The sequence below is a fragment of the Malus domestica genome, chromosome 10 (assembly GCF_042453785.1).
Source record: "Malus domestica chromosome 10, GDT2T_hap1".
Classification (NCBI taxonomy): Eukaryota; Viridiplantae; Streptophyta; class Magnoliopsida; order Rosales; family Rosaceae; genus Malus; species Malus domestica.
The window spans coordinates 35,639,405-35,665,860 of record NC_091670.1 but is presented as its reverse complement, the minus strand read 5'-3'; the positions used below and the strand labels follow the sequence as shown (position 1 = coordinate 35,665,860).

Sequence of the window (26,456 nt, the reverse complement as noted above, 5' to 3'; positions counted from 1 at the left end):
ACTTAGTCGATTACCACGATTCTAGGGTTTGTTTATCATGGGTTGTTATTTCACTTTCTGGTTGATGTAAAGCTATATAATAGCTAGTTGATATCTTTCAGTTTAATAAGAATTCTCCCGAGTTTATCAGTGCAATATACCTTGTGTTCACAAAAACTTTACGTTAACCTAGTTCAGTTCCAACATCTGGTATCAGAGCCCCATCACGGGCCTGACCAAAAATCTGCAAACACAGTTGTGTGCGTAAGAGAACAAGAACATGACGTTCGAGAATAGCTTTGTGCAACCTGCCATCCCGAGGCTCGATGGGCACTATGATCACTGGAGTATGCTTATGGAAAACTTTCTGCGTTCCAAGGAGTATTGGAATCTGGTGGAGACAGGAATTACTACAGTCGCAAGAGGAGCTGACTCTAGTGATTTGCAGAAGAAGACACTGGAGGAGCTAAAGTTGAAAGACTTGAAGGCCAAGAACTACCTATTTCAGGCCATTGATCGTTCAATCCTGGAAACGATCTTGAAGAAGGACACGGCGAAGGACATATGGGATTCCTTAAAGCAGAAGTATCAAGGGACAACGCATGTGAAACGTGCTCAGTTGCAAGCACTTCGAAAGGAGTTCAAAGTATTGCATATGAAGACTGGAGAAACTGTCAATAATTACTTTGGAAGAACACTCATTATAGCTAATAAGATAAGGGTGCATGGAGAAAGAATGGAAGATGTAGTGATCATTGAGAAAATTTTGAGGTCTATGACTTCAAAATTTGACTATGTTGTTTGTTCGATCGAGGAGTCGAATGACTTGGATACTCTATCCATTGATGAACTTCAAAGCAGTCTTCTTGTGCATGAATAAAGGATGAGTCGGCATGTGGTGGATAAACAAGCTATCCAAGTAACCACTGGAGTCCAACAAGGAGGAATAAGTGGTGGTCGTGGCTCCTATCGTGGAAGAGGAAGAGGAAGGGGTAGATTTGGGTTCGACAAGTCTATCCTGGAATGCTACAACTGTCACGAGCTAGGGCATTTTCAGTGGGAATGCCCTAAGAAGGCTAAGGACTCTAAGGCTAATTTTGCAGAAACAAAGGAAGAAATGCTACTAATGGCGCATGTGGATGTCAAGGAAGCTGAGAATGAGCATGTTTGGTTTCTTGATTCTGGGTGTAGCAACCATATGTGTGGTAGTAAGGAAGCATTTATTGAAATAGATGCCAATTTCCGAGAGTCAGTCAAGCTGGGAAACAACTTCAGTCTCAGTGTGCAAGGCAAGGGCAAAGTGCGAATGGAGGTGCATGAGACCATGCATGTGATTACAGAAGTCTTCTTTGTACCTGAATTAAAGAATAACTTGTTGAGTATCGGTCAACTATAAGAGAGGGGACTTGCATTGCTAATGCAACATGGCAAGTGTAAGATCTTCCACCCTGAGAAATGCCTCATACTTGAAACTGATATGACATACAATAGGATGTTTGCCTTGGTTGCTCGCTGCCCAGTAAAGACATAAAGTTGTCTCTCCCTGACAACTACAGATCAAGCAGATCGCTGGCATTGTCGATATGGACATTTAAGTTGGAGCGGACTGAAGGTGCTACAACAAAAGAATATGGTTGAAGGGTTGCCAAAGTTCAAAGCCTCTCAGAAAGTGTGTGAAGGCTGTCTTGTGGGGAAGCAGCATCGTGACTCTTTTCCTAGGGAAAGTGCATGGAGAGCCTCGAAGATCCTTCAGTTGATACATGCTGACATTTGTGGTTCCATAAACCCAATCTCAAACAGTAAGAAGAGATATCTCATAACTTTTATTGATGATTATAGTAGAAGAACTTGGGTTTATTTTCTGGTGGAGAAATCAGAAGCTTTTGCAGTGTTCAAGATGTATAAAGCCAAGTGGAGAAGGAAACATGAGCATTCATAAGAAGTTTGAAGACGGATCGAGGAGGTGAGTTCACATCACATGAATTCACAGATTTTTGCAATGAGAATGGCATTCACAGACAGTTGACAGCTGCCTACACGCCTCAACAAAACGGCATTGCTGAGCGAAAGAATCGAACCATCATGAATATGGTTTGATGTATGTTATCAGAGAAGCATATTCCAAAGACTTTCTGGCCAGAAGTAGTGAACTGGGCAGTTCACGTGTTGAATCGAAGTCCAACCCTTGCTGTGAAAAGCAAGACACCTGAGGAAGCATGGAGTGGGCGCAAACCATCGGTGGAGCATTTTAGGGTCTTTGGTTGCATCTCTCATGTGCACGTACCTGATAGCAAAAGAGTGAAACTTGATGACAAAAGCATCAAATGCATATTGTTGGGGGTAAGTGAAGAATCCAAAGCTTATAGATTGTTTAACCCCATCTCAAACAAAACTATTATAAGTTGAGATGTGGTATTTGAGGAAGATCAACAATGGATTTGGGATGAAAGTCATGAGGAAGCTATCTTAGCTAATCTTGATGAAGAAACAGTTACAGAAGATGAAGGAAATGAAGAAGAAGATAAAGAAGAATCTGAAGCTCATGAGTCGAATGGTGATAACTTATTCAAATCAGAAGATGTCACAAATGAAGGCAGTGCACCTCAAGAGGGACGAGCTCGAAGGCCACCAATTTGGATGAGAGACTATGACACTGGTGAAGGTCTCTCTGATGAAGAAAGTATGAACCTGGCTTATCTAGCCTTGTTTACTAACGGCGATCCCACTACTTATTGCGAAGCCATGAAGAGTGAGAAGTGGAAACAAGCAATGGATCGAGAAATAGAAGCAATAGAGAAGAATAATACATGGGAGTTGACTGACCTACCATCAGGAGGAAAAACTATTGGAGTAAAGTGGGTTTTCAAGACAAAACTGAATGAAAATGGAGAGGTGGACAAGTACAAGGCTCGGCTTGTTGCCAAAGGGTATAGCCAACAATATGAAGTAGACTTTTCTGAAGTGTTAGCACTAGTGGCACGATTGGATACAATTCGAGTGGTTATTTCCTTGCTGCACAAAGGAGTTGGAAGATCTACCAACTCGATGTCAAATCAGCTTTCTTGCATGGAGAGATTAATGAAGAAGTCTTTGTTGAACAACCACCTGGATATGAACAGAAGGGAAGCGAAGCCAAGGTATATCGTCTCAAGAAGGTGCTATATGGGCTCAAGCAGGCTCCACGAGCATGGTACAGTCGAATAGAGGCGTATTTTATCAATGAGGGCTTCAGCAAATGTCCCTTTAAGCACATATTGTTTATCAAGACAGCCAATGAAGGTAAAATATTGATTGTTTGCCTATATGTTGATGATCTTATTTTCACTGGGAATGATGGAGTGTTGTTTGAGCAATTTAAGAAATCCATGATGATTGAGTTTGATATGACTGATCTCGGACAAATGAGGTACTTTCTTGGCATTGAAGTAATACAGACATCAGATGGTATTTTTATGAGTCAACGTAAGTATGCACATGAAGTGTTAGAAATGTTTAACATGGGTCGGTGCAACTCAGTGCATAACCTTGCGGTTCTTGGTTTTAAACTCACTCGTGATGAAGGAGGAGCGAGAGTAGACAACACATTTTATAAGTAGATGGTTGGAAGTCTTATGTACTTAACAGCTACACGACCTGATCTTATGTACACCGTAAGCCTAATCAGCAGGTACATGGAGTATCCCACTGAGACTCATTTGTTGGCAGCCAAAAGGATTTTAAGGTACATAAAGGGCACTGTTGAGTTTGGGGTATTCTACAAGAAGGGAGGAGATGAAGGGCTTATCGGCTATACGGACAGTGACTATGCTGGTGATCAAGATGACAAAAAGAGCACGTCAGGTTATGTATTTATGATGAATTCAGGAGCAGTCTCATGGTCCTCGAAGAAGCAACCAGTGGTCACTCTTTCCACCACTGAAGAAGAGTTCATTGATGCAGCTTCAAGTGCGTGTCAAGTAATGTGGTTAAGAAGGATTCTGAGTAGTTTGAATTTGAGGCAAATTGGTTCGACAGTGGTTTATTGTGATAATGTCTCAACCATTAAGCTTTCAAAGAATCCAGTAATGCATGGCCGTAGTAAACATATAGATGTAAGGTTTCATTTCCTTCGAGATCTTGTCAAAGATGAGGTAGTAGAGTTGCTGCAGTGTTCTACGCAGGAGCAGATCACAGACATAATGACGAAGCCGCTGAAACTTGAAGTATTTCAGAAGCTGCGAGATTTAATAGGTGTTTGCAAATGCCCTAGAATAAACTGAATATCAATGGTATTCAGTTTAAGGGAGGATGTTGAAGTTATCTGAGATTCTAGATGATAGGGTTCCTTTATTCTAGGGTTTATTTCTGGACGTGCTAATAACCCTCCTACACTTGAGGGACAAGTTTGTTTGTTTTCTGTTTTGACTTGGTCGATTACCACGATTCTAGGGTTTGTTTATCGTGGGTTGTTATTTCACTTTCTGGTTGATGTAAAGCTATATAATAGCTAGTTAATGTCTTTCAGTTTAATAAGAATTCTCCCGAGTTTATCAGTGCAATATACCTTGTGTTCACAAAAGCTTTACGTTAACCTAGTTCAGTTCCAACATGATTTGTGTTTTGTTGGGTGTTTGTTCCTAAAATTGGATCTTTATTTACTTCTTTCTTTTAATGTGATATTTGCATATCTTTTTCAACCCTATCAAATATAATTTAATATTTAATTTGGAATTATTATCGCATTGAAACGGTTGTTTTCAGATGAAAAAATTGGACTTAATAGTTGATTTTTGTTTTGTTTATTTAGGTGTTTTGATCTATTTTCTTTCATAGTTCAAAATGTCAACATCTTCAGTCATTTCCTTAACGGTTCTTTGATTTTCTTTTTAAATGTTTGATAACTGCAAATTTTTTTTATCAGATTGATATCTTCATGATCTTTGATTGATTTGTTTAGTCTTGTTTTAACTTATATCTAAGCTATGATAATTCCATGTTTGATAACTACATTTTTTTTATCAGATTGATATCTTCAGGATCTTTGATTGATTTGTTTAGACTTGTTTTAACTTATATCTAAGCTATGATAAGTTGGACTTGTTTATCAAATTGATATCTTCAGGATCTTGGATTGATTTGTTTAGATTTGTTTAGACTTGTTTTTTTATTAGGGTTTAGTTGTGTTTCCCCTATCAGATTTAATTTATGCGATTTGGAATTGTTATTGCACTGAAACGGTTGTTTTCAGATGGAAAAGTTAGACTTAGAGTTAGGGGTCGGAAAACCCTCCACAGAACGGTAAGGAGAATGATGGCACATGCCATGCCGATCACATAGTACCTAAAAACATAGACTTATACACATAGTACCTAAAAACAAAGACTTGGGTTTCTAAACACATTAAAGAATTGAGTTTCTAAACTAAGTAAATAGATCAAAAACTTAGTTTTGAGATTCTAGACACAAACATAAAAGCATCAAATCATATGGTGACAACCATTATTCAAGGGTTTGATCGAGGCTAGATCATCCTTATTACATTGTAGGCCATAGTCTCAAAGCAATTGGTAGTGTCCGACACATAATTCCATACATCTTCGTATGGTATAGTGATGAGTAGGATGGTTCCAGTAGCAACATAGACATACGTCGGAACTACATGCATAAGTCAAGTGTTAGGTTCAAGGTAGCAGCAACTTTTTTTTTTTTTTTGGTGAAAAAATTATTAATTTTTATTATTTTATAATAAAAATTAATAATATTTTAATAAATACGCTAGGTGCTGGCGCATTTGTGTTAGGGGTGGAACTGCTCTTAAAAATAAGGGTAAATGACTGTTTACTACCCTCATGTTTCGTGGTTTTCAACATTTAGTACATCATGTTTTTTTCGTCTCAGAGTTATACCTAAAGTGTAAATTTTGGGACAGTCTCATACATCCGTTAGTCAAACTGTTAAGTTTTTCGTTAACTGTGACGTGGCGCACTGACTGGGCGCCACGTGTCATCCACGTTTTTTCTTTTCTTTTTTCTTTCTTTTCTTTTCTTCTTCCTTCTTCCTCCGACTGCAATTTTTTTTTTCTTCTTCCTTCTCCTTCTTCCTTCCTTCCTCATTTCTTCCCCTTCTTCCTTATTCTTCCTTCTCATTCTCTTTCTTCTTCCCGAATCTGGGGAAGCTTTTTTTTTTTTTTTTTTTCTCTTCTTCTTCTTCTTCTTTCTCTTTCCTCCTTTCTTCTTCTTCTTCCTCCGAATCTGCCCAGATTCAGTTTTTTTTTTCTTCCTCCTTCTTCTCCTTCTTCCTTCCCCTTCTTCGTTCTTCTTCTTCTTCCTCCGAATTTGGGGGAAGATGAAAGTGTTTTTTTTTTTTTGAGGAAGAAGAAGAAGAAGAAGGAGGAAGAAGAAGGAGAAGGAGGAAGAAAAAATTGCAGTCGGAGGAAGAAGAAGGAAGAGGGAGGAAGAAGAAGAAAGAAAGAAAAAAAAAAAACAAACTTCCCCAGATTTCGGAGGAAGAAGAAGAAGAAGAAGAAGAAGAAGAAGAAGAAGAAGAAGAAGAAGAAGAAGAAGAAGAAGAAGAAGAAGAAGAAGAAGAAGAAGAAGAAGAAGAAGAAGAAGAAGAAGAAGAAGAAGAAGAAGAAGAAGAAGAAGAAGAAGAAGAAGAAGAAGAAGAAGAAGAAGAAGAAGAAGAAGAAGAAGGAAGAAGCAAAAAAAAAAAAAAGAAAAAAAGAAGAAGAAAGTTGCAGTCGGAGGAAGAAGAAGAAGAAAAGAAAAGAAAGAAAAAAGAAAGAAAAAAAAAACGTGGATGACACGTGGCGCCCAGTCAGTGCGTCATGTCACAGTTAACGAAAAACTTAACAGTTTGACTAACGGATGTATGAGATTGTCCCAAAATTTACACTTTAGGTATGACTCTGAGACGAAAAAAACTTGATGTACTAAATGTTGAAAACCACGAAACATTAGGGTAGTAAACAGTCTTTTACCCTAAAAATAAATACAAATCATCGCTTTAGGTTTGAGCCTTGAACATGCCCAATGTTTATTCTCAGTCCAAATAAAAGTAGTGCAAATTCAAAAGCCGAACTGCATGTATAAGTCAAGTGTTAGGTTCAAGGTAGCAGCAGCTTTGGATACCTGAGATATATGTGATAGGTTGCAAGACAACTTTGTAGTTAATGATTCAATCAATGAAGTTCTAAACTTGTAATGATGCACATGCTGTTTTTGATGAAAGTGCCCTGTAAATTTAGAATTTCGATAGTTAGTGGGCCATTTAATGACAACGAAAGAGCCCAATAGAGCCGCTTTAAATCCAGATCTAAACAGAGGGGTAATTTTGTAACTTCATTTGAAACCCTAAGTTGGTAACGCTATATAATGATGGTTAGAGATGGTGAAACCGATCAGACGGCAGCCTTCCTCTCCTATCCTCTCCTCTTTGTCCCTTTTCTCTCTCCCAACACAAATCTCTCTCCAATGCCGTGTACAGAAAAAAAATTGTGTTGAGGCCTTAACAGCCTAAGAAATTGAAAACAAATATGATATCAAATACTCATCCTCAGAAATTGATAACAAGCAAATTTGTATCATTTGATATTATGCTTGTTTTCGGTTTCTGTGTTTGCACATTTGATGCTATGCTTGTTCTCTATTTCAGAAGTTGTGGATCTGAAATTTTTTTCCTTGTATCAGCTTTTTACATTTTTTATTATATTTATTTGTTTTTACATGCTCTTATTACTCGTTCAGATCGGCGGGGAGTCGAGGACTCTGGACCGTAGAACTATCCAGATCGGACGGATCGTGAGTGAGATTTAGTCTCTTATAAATATAGGCGCAGTAAATTTCAGGAACCGTAACAAATGTTACAAATCGATCCCGCGCATTCGGTCCTGTGCAAGAACTCGCGCATTCGCTCTTGCATCTCTCGCATTCGTTCGCGCATTCGATCTCCTTTGACATGGTAGATCCCTCTCTCCTCTCTCCCTCGCCTCTCTCTCCCTTCCTCCCTGACGTGCTATGCTATTTGATTTAGGATTTAGGTTATTTTGTTTTGCTAATTAGGTGTCTGCAATTGTCGCTGCTATTTTGCGTTGGGTGGCATCTGCTTTTGATGCGATCGATTTCGATCCCCTCGCAAGGCACATGTAAGATTACCTGTTGAATTCTTTTTGGATATCTTATATTTTCAACCTTATCAGATCTAATTTGATATTTAATTTGGACTGAGTTCTAATGCAAATTGGAATTTTTATCGCATTTCAGATGAAAAAACTGAACTTAATTGTTTTGATGTTAAATGTGACATGTTTTTTATTTATCAGATTGACATGACATCTTCAGGATTTTTTATTGTTTTGTTTAGACTTGTTTTTAGCATATGATATCTAAGCGAAGTATCTTTTTTTAGGTACTACGTGATCGGTGTCATCGTTGTCCTTGCTGTTTCTATCGTTGTCCTTGCTGTTGCTGTTATGTGGAGGGTTTTTCGAGCCCCCAACTCTAAATTTTTTGATTGTCTCTAGCCTTTCCTAGGGCCGTTTTCAGCGGTATCTGCGTTTGCTTAGAGGTGTAGTCAAACTCTACAGATATGGGTGCACAACCATTGTTTCCTTAATTCCAAATACCATATCCCTGCTATGCCAGTCTCTTTCTGCAGATTCTTTTTTCGCAGGTTTTCTAGTAAGTTGTTCCCACTCTCATTTTCTATTCATTTGTTGATATCTAGGTTCTGACTTTTATTTTTGTTATTTTAGTTTACGATAGTCGTAGTTGTTGCCACTATCATTGGACATTTAGGGTCTCAATTGGCTTTTCCTGCCCCTACCCGATCTATTTCCGCTTCACGAGCAACAGGACCTTTCGGAAGAATGGCTAGTAGCCCGCGAAGCGCAACTGGATAAACACTGCAACCGGTTTTGAGGTTCCTGCGGAACGTGCCTAGTTGCTAGCGAATTGCAGGTGTCGTGGTGGTGGCTGGAGCTGCAGGGGTTGCATTAAGGAATCCTATACATACTACATAGCCACCGGTAATGGAATAGTCTAAGTTATAGGGACGCTGTGGCCCGACAACGTAAACAGATCAAACCCAAGTTTCTAAACACATTAAAGATTGATTGTCTAAACTACGTAATAGATTAAACACTTAGTTTTGAGTTTCTAAACACAATCCTAAAACCATCAAATCATCTGGGGCTCGACCCTGGCGAGAAATTCCTCCTTGCTCTGCGGACCATAGTCTCATACTGAGTGGCAGTGTCCGAGACGTAATTCCATACATCTTCGTATGGAATAACGTCGAGTAGGATGGCTCCAGTAGCTACCAAGACATTCCTCGGAATGTGGTTAACTTGTGCCGCAAAGATGTCCAGGGGAGAAACTTCATCTGTAACAACCCCTGCAGCTCTAGCAGCAACCCCTGCAGCTCCAGCCACCACCACGGCACCTGTAATTCGCCAGCGACTTGGCACGTTCCGCAGGAACCTTAAAACCGACTGTTGATCCAGATGCACTTCGTGGGCTATGAACCATTCTTCCGGAAGGTCCTGTTGCTCGTGAAGCGGAAATAGATCGGGTAGGGGCATGGAAAGCCAATTGAGACCCTAAATGTCCAATGAGAGTGGTAACAGCTACGACTATCATAAACTAAGATAACAAAAATAAAAGTTAGAACTTAGATATCAACAAATGAATAGAAAATGAGAGTGGGAACAACTTACCAGAAAACCTGCGGAAAGAGAACCTGCAGAAAGAGACTGGCGTAGCAGGGATATGATATTTGGAATTAAGGAAATAATGGTTGTGCACCCATATCTGTAGAGTCTGACTACACCTCTAAGCAAACGCCAGATACCGTTGAAAACGACCTTTAGGAAAGGCCAAAGACAATCATAAAATTTAGAGTTGGGGGCTCGGAAAACCCTCCACAGAACAGCAACAGCAAGGACAACAATGACACCAATCACGTAGTACCTAAAAACAGATACTGAGCTTAGATATCACATGCTAAAAACAAGTCTAAACAAAATAATAAAAAATTCTGAAGATGTCATGTCAATCTGATAAATAAAAAACATGTCACATTTAACATCAAAACAATTAAGTTCAGTATTTTCATCTGAAATGCGATAAAAATTCCAATGTGCATTTGAACTAAGTCCAAATTAAATATCAAATTAGATCTGATAAGGTTGAAAATATAAGGGCTTGTTTGGTATCCTATTTGAAATTTTTTATTATTTCTTAAGAACATTTCTTGAAAACAATTTTCTTTAAGACTCAAAAACTTAATTGGTTTGTGATTTAAAAATTTTAAATCTTACAACTTCAACTAGACAAAGAGATCTAAAAAGATGGGGTCGCAATAGAGGGAGAAAAAAGAGAGAAGAATAAAGAAAGTAAGAGATGATTGAGGAAAAGAGAAAGAAGAGAGAGGATTGGACGAGATAGAGAGGAAGAGGAGTGAGAAAGAATCCAGAGAATGAAGAGAGTGGATTGGAGAAGAGACGAAAAATGTAAAAAAAAAAGAGAGGGAAAAAAGAAAAGATAGAGAGATAGATTTAGAGAGAGGGGAGGAGGGAGCGAAAAGAAATGAGTGAGTTTAAATTTAAAAACTCTAAAAACTCACTTTTTAATGTTTTTAGAGAATATACTATATTTTTTTGTCAGTCTTGAGTTCAGTTTTTGAAAATAGTCGTACCAAACAAGTTTTTAAGGCCTAAAACTTGAAAATTGTTTTTGAGTTTAAAAAGTTGGATTCAAGTAGAGTACTAAACATGCCCATCCACTTGTACGGACACAATATTAATTTTTTGAAATAGACACAGTAAGATTATGATAAAATCTAAATTTTTTTTTCTTACTGGTAGCTAAATTGCTTTGAAATGAAGTTTTCTTTCAAGAAATCGATAATATAAGTAATGTAGCAGATATTAAAACATAAATACAATTTGTAAAGGTGTTGAATTACAAAAAGAATTGGGAAAAGGTAGGCTAGACAACTTTGAAGTCTTTTTTGTGTTTGTGAGTTTAGTGTTCTTGTCTTCTACTTTTTTACTACCTTATATAAAACATATTTTTCTTCCTGGTTAAGCGCTTTATTTCCAGAATAATTATCTACGACAAAATATAAGAATTTACATTGCCACTTAATCTTTCATCCTCACAAAACTACCAAAATGCCATAAAAAAAACAACTTTTCTCTATAAAAACCTACCGAGCTAAATTCAAAAGCCAAACTGCGTGCATGAGTCAAATATTAGGTTCAAGGTGGAAGCAGGATGGGAGCCCTGAACACCAACTAGGGGAGCGAAAGGTGCAGCCCCAAATTTCAAGGGCCTCAAAAAAATTTCCATGTAAAATTTATATGTAATAATGCTATATATTAAAAAAATATTATTGTGCACTCTTTATACATGTAAGTTTTTTTCTTTCTAAATATATATAAATATTTGGAGTGTATTTTAATGAGATGTTTGAAGTGCTAATAATAACATCAAAAAACATTTTTTTTTTCTTTCAATTCTATTATATAATAATGCTATATATTCAAGTGAAACTTTGACATTAGAGTTTTTGAAACTTTTTTTTTTGTTTGGTTGTTTTAGATTGAAGTGATTTTGACTATTTAGTAAAGGTTATGTTTGTAACTCTTTTTACTTATTATTTAATGACATTTATAAATTTACAATCAGTAAGTCTTAAGTTTGTTTTGATTTAAGTTATTGCTTTCTAACATCAGTACATTATCTTTACTTTTTTTTGAAAAATTATCTTAAGAATGAGCTATTTTGTAAATTTCGCATAGGGCCTTGAAAATCTCAGAGAGATGACCCATGCACCAAAAATAGAAAGGAAAACTAATGAAAAGAGCTTGAAAACTTTGAGTTTTAACGATAAGGACAAAATAAATGGTAAAGTGAATAGTACCAAGATTGACTTTTTAGTGTAAAAATGTGGTTTTTCGTTAAAATGAACAGTACTGTGTGCATTTCGCTAAAGTTCCCAAAATAGAATTCACTTTCTCTCTTCTCTGCCCTTGTACTATTACTTAGCCTTCCATCAATCAGTTTTCCTTATTAATCCAATATCACCTTGTGTCTATCATAGAACAGGAAAGAGGTTGATAGAATGAGATGTATACGACAGATTACAAGACAAATTCGTAGCTAATGATTCAACCAATGAAGTTCTAATCTTGTAATTGAGGCACATGCTTTTCTTGATGAAAAGTCCCTAATCTCATTAACAAAGTGAAACACCAAAACAGTTCAACTTCCTATTAGATGAAGTCAAAAGCCAAAAGCCAAAATGTGTGCATGACTCAAGTATTAGGTTCAAAGTAGAAGTAGCACGAAAACCATGAACCAACCATTAAGTAGCCAAACTATAATTCACTCTCTCTTCTCTGCCCCTAAATATATAAAAAGCGCCCCACTCTCTGATCACCATCGATATATATCATCACTTAATTTTCTCAGTTGACCTAATAATTATTAGGGAACTTTAATGAAAAGCACCCGGTACTGTTCACTTTAACGAAAAACCACATTTTTACACTAAAAAGTCAATCCGGGTACTATTCACTTTACCCTTTATTTTGTCCTTATCATTAAAACTCAAAGTTTTCAAGGCTTTTTCATTAGTTTTCCTTAATTATTATGGCTTTCACTGGTCTCAGTTCTCTCTTGTACTTGCTCTTTCTCGGCTCGCTACTTTGCAGCTTTCACTTATGCTTGGCATCCAGCCGCTTGTTGGAGCTAAAGAAGCCATCAACGATGCAATTCTTGGGATCGGACTCTTCCTCCTCAGCTGTGCAGTCAGGGTGCGTTTGGTACGTGGGACGGGACGGGACGGGATGGGACGGAACGGGACGAGGCGTTCCGTCCCGCGTTTGGTGCGCCAAAAATGGGTGGAACGGGCTGTTCCACGGGACAGATTTTGAGTGTTTTTGCGTTCCACCTCCCCCCTGGAACGGGTTTGTTCCACGTTTGTGGAACGCAATGTTTTACCATTTTAAGACAAATATACCCCATGTCTTTTTCAAAAATTACACCTTCGTTCCGTCCCGTCCCGTCCCGTTCCGTCCCGTCTGCGTACCAAACGCACCCTCAAGTCTCAACAGCCAAATGGAACCAACAGTGCCATACTTCAAAGAGCCCATGGTGCAGCAGCTTCCCAGCCCAGTTGAAAATATGAACTTTTTGCTCCCATTTCCTGGCTTCCCAACAATTCCCAAAATCCCTTCAATTCCCCCATTCCCATTCCCATTCCCAACCATGCCTTCAGTTAATAATCCTTTTGCTCCTCTACGGCCACCAGTGCTGGCTAAGATTTCAGACCCAGTGATTCCAACCAAGGAGGCAACAACCACCCCATGAATTACCTTTGTTGTAGGCACGGCAATTTCTTTTTTTTTTTTACTACTCCTAGCAAGCTAGTTCATATTGTGTGTTCTCAAATTGCAGCTTGATTTAGTGATGATTCACCTTTTTTTTCCTTTCAATGTTTTAGAGATGATGTTAACTTCATCTTTTTAGCTATAATGCACTCAATCTATTGATGACTCATTGTTCCTCAATTACTCATACCACAGGCTGATATCATAAGTACTTTTTTCAACCTTTGCGTAGCGTTTTTGTCACTACTATTTTAATCTACTCTCTAAATTGAATAATTTGCCAGTTTTTGTACTTATTGAAGGAGTGCTCGAGGCCATATAAAGTGAGTATTAATATCACTATACTAACTATTTTTAGCTATACCCTACAAGTTGGACAAAAAAAAAAGTGTTAATATCATCATCCCAATTATTTTAACCGTAATTGATCTGAATGGTGTAAAAATTGTAATTAGACCACAATACAAATGTTGCATATAAGTTGGTTAGGGAAACTAAATACTTTTCACTATTAAATTGAAATTAACATCATACGAAAAGTACATATTAACCCAGCTCACCTACTTAAGTTGCAAAAAAACATACACTCATTAGTTGATAGAACTTGCAAAGTAACATAAAGCTTACTAATTAATTAATCAACTAGAAAAGTTAAGCAGGAGGAGGTGAAAAGAGGGGGATATTAGGAATATTAAAAGGAGGGAATGGGAAATTGGGAATTGATGGGAATGGAGGGGCATTAGGAATCTCAAATGGGGGTGGGAAGGGGAATTGCGGAATTGGAAGGCCAGGAATTTGGGGTGGAAACGGGAATTGTGGAATTGGAAAGCCAGGAATTTGGGGCGGCAATGGGAATTGGGGTGGAATGGGAATATTAGGAAGTGGTGGCAAATTCTTCATCTCACCCAACTCATCCATCTTTGCCTTTCCTGAGGACTGCTCCATCACCTTTCCTTCACTTTGATCATTACCACTTCCTCCTAGGGGTTTTCCCTTGGTTTGCTCCTCCTCAACCTGTTTTGGAATCTCTGTAGGCTGCTGACGTGCTTCAACATGATTGGCTACCATAACGATCAGACACAACAACAAGCAACAATGAATCAGTCCCATTTTGAAACTCATCGTTGGAGAAAACATGAGTGAAGATATAGAGAGAGCTCAAGTTCAAAGCCTTAGTGTATGTGTGTATATAGATATATATAGAGAGAGAGAGAGAGAGAGAGAGAGAGAGGCGCATGCATGGCTCTTGATGGTCGTGATAACCATTAGAAAGAGTAGACAAGAAACTGGCAGGATTTAATTAGATGGCAATCGGCATTCGGCAGCGGCTAGCAGAGGATTGAAAGCAGTGCCGCTTCTGGCCTAATCTCATCCGTAAACTTAATGATAATTAAATGTGACTTGACTTTACATCTCTCAATACATAATAGGCAATGTGAATCAGAAGTACGTGCCAAGAAAACAGTGGTTTTCATGCATGCGCGACTGCATGTGTCTAGCATGCATACAAGCTGCTCAAGACATTCAAAGGATTAGATTTCCAGTAGTAAATTAATGGGCACACATTGCAAGAATACAATACATATACAGCACGTATTGCGAAGGATTCTACACAATTCACATTTCGATCTGAGCTAGGACCTTTTTCTTAACAAGGATTGTTGTGATGGCCGGAGATTATTCCTTCAAAAGTTAAGATTACACAAAGTTGATTGGTTAATGATTTACGATTTATCAACTTGGACATTATAAATCACGTGATTCATTTACGAATAAATTAGGTTCTCATCTCTCTTTTTGTTACTCCATGGATTAAAATATTATTCCTTTTTAATTTTTGATCAAGGTTCTTAGGTTTCAATAAACGTCATTAATAATTGGGGCATTTTGATATAGATGCCTCAAATTTGAATTTTTTTAATCAAACATCTATAACTTTTAAACTTTTGATCAAACATTCTTCTACTAATTTTTAATTAAAAATTATGATTTTTATTGTATTTAATTAATCAACTAGTTCAGAAAATAATATCACAAATATTCTAAACTCATCACAAACTTCCTATCTTATCTTATCATAATTCGTTCAAACTGAATTTTTCTTATTCAAATAATTTGTTGTTTTAAATTCTAAAAACACATAAACATCCTATTAACATACAATTATGAAATATAATATGCACATATATTAAATATAACGTACCAAACAGATATATTAAATATAACGTACCAATCATTTGGTACGTTATATAAATTTAATCTAGGTACATATTAGTATTTTGGTACGTTATAAAATATTGCTTTTGGTACGTTATGCAATTCTTTATTTAGTACGTATCAAGTTATTAGTACGTTGTATTATCCTTATTTTGGTACGTACAAAACTTATGGTACGTTATGTGTAAGTTGTGTAACCCAAAAAAAAAAAATAACTGTTCACATTAAAACATTGCACTAAAAAATATTTTGTCAACTCTTAATAATTAATTATTGGAATAAGGACTTATTTTAAATATAAATAAAAATGTGAAAACTCTTATTTCACGTTTCTACTATAAGTAGTTGTTAAAAAATTCAAATTTATTTTCAGTTGCATGAAATTAGGCAGTCTAGTCTACATCTCAATTTTAATTATAAACGAACTCTTGTTTTTTTATTATCTATATAAAATGTTGAGTTGGAATTGGAAAAACTATATTTCATCTAATTAATCTTGAACCCCAGTAGATATAATTGAATCCTTAAATTGAGGAAGGGATGAGATTCCATAAAAATAGTAATAAATTAATGAATATTATTGAGTGCATTTTTTTTTACATAAAAATGGATTTAAAAGAATTTATAAAATACTTAAATTAAGAATATACCTGGAATATAAAGTTTAATTAAAAGTAAAAGCACTTTAATCAAAAGTTGAAAAGTAATAGATGTTTAATTTAGAAAAATCTAAAATGAGGCATCTAATTCTAATTAACTGTTAATTATTTCAATAACAAAATATTTTTTTATTTCTAAATATATTCATTTATTGTTAGAAATGTTACATAGGGTATATTTATATTTATGGCTAACTTATTATGGGAACTTTAACGAAAAGATCCTGGTACTGTTCACTTTAACGAAAAACCATATTTTTACACTAAAAAGTCAATCCTGATACTATTCACTTTACCATTTATTTTGTCATTATCGTTAAAACTCAAAGTTTTCAAGCCATTTTTATTAGTTTTCCTAATTTTTTAAGGCTTATTATATTAACACCCCACAAATTGTTGAATAAACCCTACATACTTTCCCATAACACCCCCACACCCACATTCTCAATATACACCTTATATTTTATACATACACCCTACATTTTCTGTACACCCCACATTTCTCAAATCTTATAACACTCATTTTTAATTTTCTATACACCCCACTTCCTCCAAGCTTTTAGGTTTCTTTTCACTTCCATATCACCTAACAATTATGCTTTGAACTCGTTATTTGAGGCCGAGCGGGTACCTACTTTGTAATGGTATATGACTCTAGCACTAATACGACTTATGTTACTCGGTACACAAGATTAATATGAACCCTAAAAGATGATTATGAATATAGAAGTTTAAATAACTCAGCAAATGCAAGATTAAATAATTATCGATGTCATCGAAATCACTAAAACAATGAAAATAATGAAGTCTTACCTCATGTGAAGCTTCCGAAACATCGATTTCGTGTTCCATTCGTCAAAAACAATTTTTCTCAATCAACATGTTTGCAGTATCATTGGTTAGGGTTTTGTTCAACAATGGAGGATGAGAGGGTTTTGATAGTTGAGAAGATAAATAATACGCTAAAAGTGATTTGGGGTGTATTTAGAATTTTTTTTAAACCTAATAAGGTCAAATTGTCATTGCATAGTGGGGTAAATAAGTCATTTAATATTAAATTTTAATGTGAGGTGCATTCAACATTTTGTGGGGTGCTAATATAAAAAGCTAATTTTTAATCATATATTTTCATTTTTAGTTTGTACCCATTTTTAATTTGCAATCCTTTTTTAATTTGTGCCAATTTTATTTTTAGTTTTAATTTGTACCCATATATTAATTTCTTTTTATGCCCATATTTTTTAAACTTTTGTTTGTATTTGTACCCATATTTTTTATTTTATTGTACTCATTTTTAATTTTTCCAAATGTACCCATGCTAATTATATGTATTTGTTTTATGTTTTAAAATATATCAATAGTTATTTTTTAAAATATGTTAATAATTATGTGGGTACATTATTTTTTTGCTATAATTTTGTGAAGAAAAATATTACCCTATTATTGATTTTTAAGTATTATTATATTTTAAAAATATTATATGAATTTGTTTAAATTTCATAATTTGTGGGACATTAAATGCATAAATGCATGAGTTAAATCTCTTAAATGATGCTAATTAAGGACCCAATCAAAATATTTAAACAAATAAGGTTTCAATCTAACAAGCTAATTAGGGACCGAAACTAAAATGACCTTTAATTTATACCTAATTTCCTACATAATTTTTTAATCATTTGCATTGGACAATAGGTGGGTCTTGATGAATGATCATCAATGAAAACATTTTTCACGAAATAAAAATAAGTGAGTCTCATATTAATATTAATTATTGAGTAATGCTAGGGAGATTAAATTTGTAGACAAAGTTTTAAAAACTAAAGGACATGGAAGTTGATGATTAGTTTATTACTTACACGTTGATAAACATGCTTATTTAATCTCCCTAACATTACCCTTAATTATTTGATACTTGAACAATTAGATACCAAATCACCTTAAAGAGAGTAAATTTATCTCAAAAATGAATGATCTATTTAATGTATCCATTTTTTTTAAGAAAAAGTTCGAAAACTTTTCCAATTTTCCATGTTGAAAAAGAGACTATATAATGCAAAGTAACTGCATTTTAGAGGCTAAAGATGTTGAGAATGACTTCCACATTGATGGGAAGAGAGACTTTGCATGGACTTACAAGAGGTTGAGCTACTCCCTATATTGCCAATTGGTTTTATGGTGGAACCTCAACCCCTTCTTGGTATCAGAGCAGGTTGTCCCACGTGTAAAGCCATACGGCCACGCGTGCTGCACATCACCCTTGTCCATGTGCCCCGGTCACCTTTGTCCACATGTTAGGATCCACATCACCCTTGTCCATGTGTTAGGCTCCACATCATCCTTGTCCATGTGTCCGGGTCACCTTTGTCCACATTGAGAATGAGTCATGCATTAATGGGAGGAGAGACCTTACATGGGCACGTCATCCTTGTCCATGTGTAAATGTGTGGGACAACTCGCTCTGATAATGATACCATGAAGAAAGTTTACCCTTGTCCTTGTGTCTAGGTCACCACATGTGACCCACATCACCCTTGTCCATGTGTCCAAGTCACCTTTGTCCACATGTTAGGCTTTATTAAGAATGAGTCACACATTGATGGGAGGAGGGACCTTGCATGGGCATGTCACTCTTGTCCACGTGTAAATGTGTAGGACAACCTACTCTAATACTGATACCATGAAGAAAGTTGACCCTTGTCCATGTGTCCAGGTCACCACATGTGCTCCACATCACCCTTGTCCATGTGTCCAAGTCACCTTTGTCCACGTGTTAGGCTTTACTGAGAATGAGTCACATATTGATGGGAGGAGGGACTTTGCATGGGCATGTCGCCCTTGTCCACATGTAAACGTGTGGGACAACCTGTTTTGATACTTATACCATGAAGAAAGTTGAGGTTCCACTGTAAAACCAATTGACATTATGGGGAATAACCCAACCTCTTATAAGCCCATGCAAGGTCCCTCTAAGGTCTCTTCTCATCAATGTGGGATTCATTCTCAATAGAGGAGTAGTAGAGTTCTAAAGAGAGAGAGAGAGAGAGATTCTGCACAAGCCGCAGCTGCCATGGCCAGTTACAATTCGTTTCTAACTTATTTTCATAACAAAGACGACTTTCATTAGCTACAATCAAATTTTAAATGATTAATCACAGCCCGATCTAACTAAACCCTTGTTATTAACTGATATGCTGCATAGAGAGAGAGAGAGAGAGAGAGAGAGAGAGAGAGAGAGAGAGAGAGAGATTAACACTTCTGTAGAATTTTTCACTGTATCTACAAAACAAATGTTACAAGACTTGCATGACCTTACATTTACAATACAATGAATGAATGGTTAATCACATTTTGCAAGCCAAAAAACCAAAACCAACCAAATCAAATAAAGCAGACCGTGTCGATTTTTAACCGTTGGCAGTAGTATTATATGTGATTTTGACAATGACTGACAATGGAATGTTGACAACATGACTTAGATGTCCAAATAGTCCGATCCTCCCATAGCTAGCAGTTGTGCTGTTACTCGTAGCATTAACGAATACACTTAAGACCTGTGTCTCCCCACTGGCAATCGAAAAATGAAGTGGAGACACCTTCAATGAAACTCCGAAAGGAGCACTCCAGCCAACGCTATAGGTTTCATTTGCAGCAACGTTCCTCACTGTTCTCAGCACCGTTCTAGACTGGTTTAGTTTTGCTATTGTTATTGATGGCAAGTTCAGGTCACCGCCATTGATGGTAGAATTATACGTCCAACAGCTCTCACCGGTGTAATTCAAGACCACAGGAGCCGATCCATTGATGCCACAAAGAAACGACATATAATTGTCATAACCTACAAGAAGAAAACATGGTTTTCAGACAAAATATACTGTGAACCATAAACATAATCACTTAATAAAAGAAACACCAATGAGTCTTTAATCAATATCACAACTTTTGATAAGATGATTGTTCTTACCACATATCGGTTTTCTCAAAGATAAGTAAAGTTGCAATCATATGGCTCAGAGAAGAGAGCAACTTTTTTTTACAAGAAGAAACACAGAAACTTACTGGTATCAAAAATCAACCCTGGATTCAGCGCTGCTGTAGCATTTACAAAACCACTGCCCATGTCAAAGGGTGTTGCTGGAGACTGGTTTTGATCTGGAAATGCATAAGCACGCTGAGCCATTATGGGCCCACCATTTCTGTCATATAGAGAAGCTGTTGTGGAAAGTGCAGATGCAATGGCAGAAGGACTGAAATTGGGGAACTTCTGCCTAACCAGTGCAGCAAGCCCAGCAACATGAGGAGCAGCCATGCTTGTCCCGGACATCATTGCGAAGTGCTCACCTGAAGTTACACAATAATGTTTGAAGTAAAGAAAATTGTCATCTATCAACCAAAACACTAAATTAGTAAGCAAATTTTTCAATAAACAGAGTAGTTGTAATTTGAATTTAATCACTATGTCAAAGTTCTCACCTTGAAATTCAATCGAGTCTTGCCCAACAGAACTCCAAGCAGCCCATATAGAATTTCCAGGAGCTACCAAGTTGGGTTTCATTATATCTGCATCGTCTAGAAAATTGTCTTCCGGATCTGGACCTCTAGCAGAGTAATACATGATCTTTGGAGCAGAAGTACTGTAGTTTGCTTTCAAACCTCCACAAATGGTTGCAAGTGCCCCAAATTTGGTAATTCTCTTTGTCATGATATCTCTCTCCAAGGAAAGATTGTAGTATTTGAGTAAAACCTACCAAATATAACATAAAGCCTCATTAAAAGATAATAGAGAGAGAGAGAGAGAGAGAGAGAGAGAGAGAGAGAGAGAGAGAGAAAGAGAGAGTGAATCTGGACCGCGCATTGACAAAGTTGCACACCTTGGAATCCTCTGGGGATGGAATTATGATGCCGGGTAATTTCATTGGAGTAGGGTTAAGCTGAAAACCAATGACAAAAGCATCCATGGTGAACACAACACCAATTGCACTTAGGTTTTTGGCTGTTTCTAAGGATTTATGGATTGTGGAGATCCCTAGCACAAATCGGATTGAGTAGCTGCAGATCAAGAGGTTCCCCCGGACCAAATCCCGATTAAAGTTGCTCGAGTCTTGGCATTCACCAACATACATATCATCTGACACAGTTGTGCCATTGTTCAAAGCATGTGTGGCAGAAATCAGAGTGTACATCGTATCTGTTCCCGCTGTAACAGAAACAGAAGTAATCAGAAATGAGCACGCAAATCTACCACTAATTGAAAAAGGAGCTCCCACATTAAAAATCAGAAAAGAAGATAACTCAAAGTTAGGCAATGTAGACATCGTGTGAACATATCTCTTTTGACACCACCACATCGGATCTTAAAGTTCATCATATGAAGATCCAGATAACTTTAAAATTCAAATGTATCACTACTGAATGTAGATCTCTTTTCACATCTCTCTAGTTAAAGTTATTGGACTACCATACTGGATTTCAAAGTTGCATACCATATAAGATCCAAATGTGAATTAGGTAGCTTACACACTAAAATGCTATTAGTTTAACTAAGAATGGTGAACCAGCTCAAAAGTTAATATTTAACCTAAAGCATAAAGAATCAAGACAGGAATAGTTGTTAAGATTATCCTATGTGACAAATTAAAGCGAAGGAGCAATAGAATTCAGGAGAAAAACTTACGTGCAAGTCCAACTCCAGTAATGGTGACATTGTTGCCAAGCATTATAGAATTGCTGTAGTTTCTGTCATGAGAGGAAGAGCCAACGGTGAATATCCATGGACTGAAGGAAGACATGCTCTTTGGTGATGGTCCCGTATTTCCTGCTGCTTGGACAACAAATATACCAGCCTTTACAGCTGATAGTAATGCCATGTCTATGGGATTGAAAAATGTTGCAATTCCGGGAGGACGCCGGTTGGGAGTGATTGATAAGCTTATTATGTCAACCCCATCCTGAGCAGCCTGGGAATGCATAAATACGTAAAATTAAAGATGCTAAAATGGCAAATAAGCTATATAGAATAAGAAACATAGATAACTGATTTCTTATAGGTTTGAAACCCCAATAGAGATTCATCAGCATAATATAGTTCACACTTCGCAGAACTAGACAAAATTGGCATGTACCTGGTCTATGGCAGCAACAACATCAGCAGCAAAGCCTCCAAAGCTTTTGTACAATGCCTTGTAAACAGCGATGCTGGAATAGATAGACAAGTAGTTACACATAAGAACATAAAGCATTTTCAATTGTTTATGTACTGAAAAGAAATGACTTCTGTTGCACATCAAATGATTTTTTAGGTTCTAATTTTATAGAGATTTCTTAGGTTCTTAAAACAGAAGGAACAAGATGTAGGCTGTTTGAGAACCTGCTTTGGGCTGAAATGAGCTGTATGAAATCTACTCCTAGTGAAAACTCTAGTGCTTAACATATATTCTACAGACAAAAAAGAAGCTCTGTGAAAAACCAGGGCATTAAACCCACCCTCAGGTAGCATGGGTGGCCGTTTACCCTCTCAGCCACCCAGCTGAGTAGCAGAAGCTGTCCCTTAACACTACGGCCATCACAGGGTTACCGACCAAAAACAAGATGGGAGTAACTGGTAATCAATAAAACTAAGAGATCTGCTCTTAATTTGGGGTAGGAATGGTTGTGGTTGTTTACTTGTTGAAAAATTTAGGTATCAAGTATTTTTGGTGCAAAAGCACGGAACTTGGCATATAATCATCCTAACATTAACACACCACAAGTCTGCAATGACCTTGTCATGCTAACATGGTAAGCCAAAACTCAGAACAGGGAATCAAAAGACTATCTATTCTGCACAATGTTATCCAATACAGGATTGTTGCTTCAGTTCCCAACCAAAAGAAGGAAAAGAAGACATTGTTGATTCAGTTCAAACGTCACAAATGATAAGGGTTAGTGAATCTTCTAGCTGTAGGAAATCACAAACAAGTCGTTGCAAGTAAGGAATTACCTGTTTAATGTCATTATTAAATTAACCTATCATTAAGTGCCGTATCATAACTCTGCCTGTGTAAGTTTATCTTACATTGCCGGTCCCAAGTCCGGATAAAGGAGGAGGGGGAGGGCGTTAGGTAGTCGACAGCCGACACTCCTAGGTTACGTCAAATCTTTATGAAAATGAATTTGTTGTTGTTGTATTAAGTGCCGTATCATCACGGTTAAGTTTGTCTCAGGTGAAGAACATATTCTGAGTGCATTACTGATTAAATCATTCTCAGATCTAGGTTAATTTTGTTTGTCACAAGTCAAAGAAAATGTGGTTCAATAGAGCTCCTTTTTGTACCAGTAATACAAGCACAATATCAATAGACAAAGTGACACTAGGATCTAGAATTATTACTGTGAACGAGGAGCCATCCCACTTGCATTTCCGAAATGATGCCCAGCAACAACCACTCGAATTCCATGGTTTCCTGCAGCAATGGAAGCGGTGTGCCTGTAAATTAAAACGAGATCCATCAACTGTCTTTTGAAATGGATGTTAAACACATGAAAGTAAACATAAATATATCACCTTTCCATAAAATTTTAAACAATACTATATTGTTCTTAATTATCATTAAAACAGCTATATAGGTTTTTTTTAAATCAGAATGTAAATTGAGGGGTAATATGACCTTGTCAAATTTTCAACAATTTGTAGGGTTACTGGTTTATTAATTATTTGCTTTCATGTCAAAATAAATTGCATAACTTATTTATCCTAACACCAACAATTTGTTGGGTTACCAGTTATCAACAGCATTTTTCCTGCGTCTTTATGTGAATGCATTAATGCTATAAAAATGAATTTGAAAGACATAACACAGATGCAAAAGACACAATAGAGCAATTTCTCCCGGGGCAAGTTAGAAAACTCACGTGCCATGACCTTCTCCGTCAAAGGGAGAAGCGTAGTCCTGAGATGAATTGAAAACGCCTCTGGTTATAGCAGATGATGCAAAATGGCGAGCTGCAATAAGCTTCCTATTGCAGGACCCAGATGGGAAATCCGGAGTAACCTCACAGATGCCAGAAAAATGGGCTGGAACTGGATATGGACGTTCAGATGTATGGTCATCAAAACTACTGTGAGTTGGATCAATGCCAGTATCAATAAACCCAATAACTACCCCTTCTCCAGCTGATTCATATCCTCCTCCTTGAACCCATGCTCCTTGTGGTAAACCCAAGAACCGAGGAGTATGCGTGGTTGCAGTTCTAACAGAAAAGTCCAAAACCACATTTGCTACTTCTCTCCTCCTCGAAAGCTTATCAACCTCCAAAATCCAGCAATATCACCAAATTAGGAACTTATGATCAGTTACATAATTGTACATAGTGCCAGGAATATGAGTCACAAGATGATACATCACAAGGCCATGTAATGTTCCAATTTCTCACATACAAAATTAATAAATAAGATTATCATGACATATATCACATCATATTTACCACATTTTATATAGAAATGAATAATTCATACCTGATCTTGGGTAACAAACACAGCAAACCCGTTTATCAAGTAGTGGTAGCTGTACAGCTTCAGATATTTTTCCCCTCTGAACACTCTCCTCAATAATGAATCATGAACCCGAGCGATATAAGAGCTATACCTACGATCTGTTCTCGAAATATTTCTAAACCTATAAAGAAGACGTTAAAAGCATCATCGTCAATCATGTTCAAGGTCCTAAAAATACAAGCTACCGAAAACGTCAAATAGTTTAAGATAAAATGAAACAATGAGGAACAAATAAGGGAGGGGGAAAGAAAGAGAAAACAAAAAACACCATATGCATTTCGGATAATGATTAAGAACTGAATAAACTACTTTTAAGAAAGTGAAGATCTCACTGCCCATACCGAAAGATTTAAGCACTTGTTGGTCATGATAAAGTGAGTAAAGGGACAACATGATATGAACAAGTTTCCACACGTTTACAGGAGAATTCGTACAGACAACGTATGAAAAGTGACCAACATAAGACCCCATGAACCAAAAACATCCAGGCAAATTGGTTTCTCAACATTTGAACATTCATCTTAATTCTTAAACTGCATAATTAGCCATCAGAAAACAAAAATTCACAACTTTAAGAAGTAAGAAATCACAATTGAAATACCAATTCAAGGTGTAAAAAAGCAAAGTAAATTTTGAGTGACAAAATCTTGGTAAATGAAGGGTAAAAATGGTTACCTTGGTTTGTGAATGTTCAACCTCTCAGAAGCACCGCCATGTCTGACACCATTTATACTGCTCCTTCTCAACTCGGCATCGTAGTGAACGGCCGGAGCTTCTCTGAGAGTGACGATGTAAACAGCCGAGAAGTTATCAGAATCTTCGTCTTGACACAAAGAACTCACAAGCATCCCCAAAAAAAACAATCCCACTAAAAGCACCCCATGAAAGCTTCCCATTTTAGACCTAAAGCAGCAACAAGAGCAAAATCCCAGAAAAAGCACTTCCCTGGATGACCAAATCAGCTTTTGGGCACAAGTGCTTAACAACCCATATCCTCTATTTCCAAAAGCAAGCTTCTTTCATGGAGCATTTGCAGAATATGGGAAGAAGCAGAGCTGCGGAGGGAAGAAGAAGCAGAAACCCAGAGACCCTTTTTTGTACAATGTGAAAACTGGAGTGAAGGGCCGAGATAAGAAGTGATGTGGCCGACAAAACTGAGTGCTTTTCGGTGAAAAAAGTTTCTTTTTTTTGGTGCACTTTCGCTTCTGTGTGTGTACAAGAAACTAGAGAGAACACAGAAGACTCGAGGGGAGAGAGATGGAGGGAGAAGGAGGAAGAAGGAGGGAGAGAGTATTAATAGCTGGAGGCTGGAGCACCGAGAATATGTGCACACTTTCTTGGATGCTGTGCAGTTGAACGTTTAGTTTATGTAAAGAAAAAGCCACCGTCTTTGAGTCTTGGACTCTTGAGAAAATATGAACGTTTTATTTTGTTTGTATATGGTTTTATTGGATATTATTTCCTGTATCATTCTTGCACCGTCATGAGTCACTTCCCAACATTTTTATCATTGTTTGCTACTTGAAAACGATAACCACCCTCTTGAAAATGAGTCACTTTTAAAATTAGAACTCTTTAAAAAGTGAGATGGTTCGGAAATTCTTTTATTTTATGTTTTTGACATAATTCACGTACCAACATTATAAAATATTATGTCAAAAAAAATAAGGTGACAGATAATCCATAAAGAGTCTTT

At 36.8% G+C, this 26,456-nt stretch overlaps 2 protein-coding genes and 1 long non-coding RNA gene across 4 annotated transcripts; 2 read left to right on the top strand and 1 right to left on the bottom strand.

Annotated features, from left to right (window-relative positions):
* The first annotated feature begins 259 nt into the window (after nt 1-259).
* LOC139188696 (uncharacterized) lies at nt 260-859 on the top strand. The gene has a single exon (XM_070806375.1). It carries the CDS (start codon nt 260-262, stop codon nt 857-859), a length of 600 nt encoding a protein of 199 aa, XP_070662476.1.
* Nucleotides 860-7,787: 6,928 nt separating this feature from the next.
* On the top strand, nt 7,788-13,194 carry LOC114827750 (uncharacterized). Of its 2 annotated transcripts, XR_011571925.1 has the most exons (4): nt 7,788-7,917; nt 8,019-8,101; nt 12,677-12,778; nt 13,070-13,194. It is a non-coding gene; the product is annotated as an uncharacterized lncRNA (long non-coding RNA). The 2 variants fall into 2 exon arrangements; XR_011571924.1 differs by lacking the exons at nt 7,788-7,917; nt 8,019-8,101 and having other exon boundaries at nt 12,632-12,778.
* Nucleotides 13,195-19,472: 6,278 nt separating this feature from the next.
* LOC103446072 (subtilisin-like protease SBT2.2) lies at nt 19,473-26,177 on the bottom strand. Its single transcript, XM_008385128.4, has 10 exons — nt 25,436-26,177; nt 24,722-24,881; nt 24,118-24,515; nt 23,597-23,692; nt 22,350-22,422; nt 21,902-22,184; nt 21,099-21,424; nt 20,701-20,971; nt 20,287-20,568; nt 19,473-20,065 (listed from the first exon to the last, which is right to left on the bottom strand). The coding sequence occupies exons 1-10, from the start codon at nt 25,654-25,656 to the stop codon at nt 19,635-19,637; spliced, it is 2,541 nt and encodes an 846-aa protein (XP_008383350.1). The 5' UTR covers nt 25,657-26,177; the 3' UTR covers nt 19,473-19,634.
* Between the last annotated feature and the right edge of the window lie 279 nt (nt 26,178-26,456).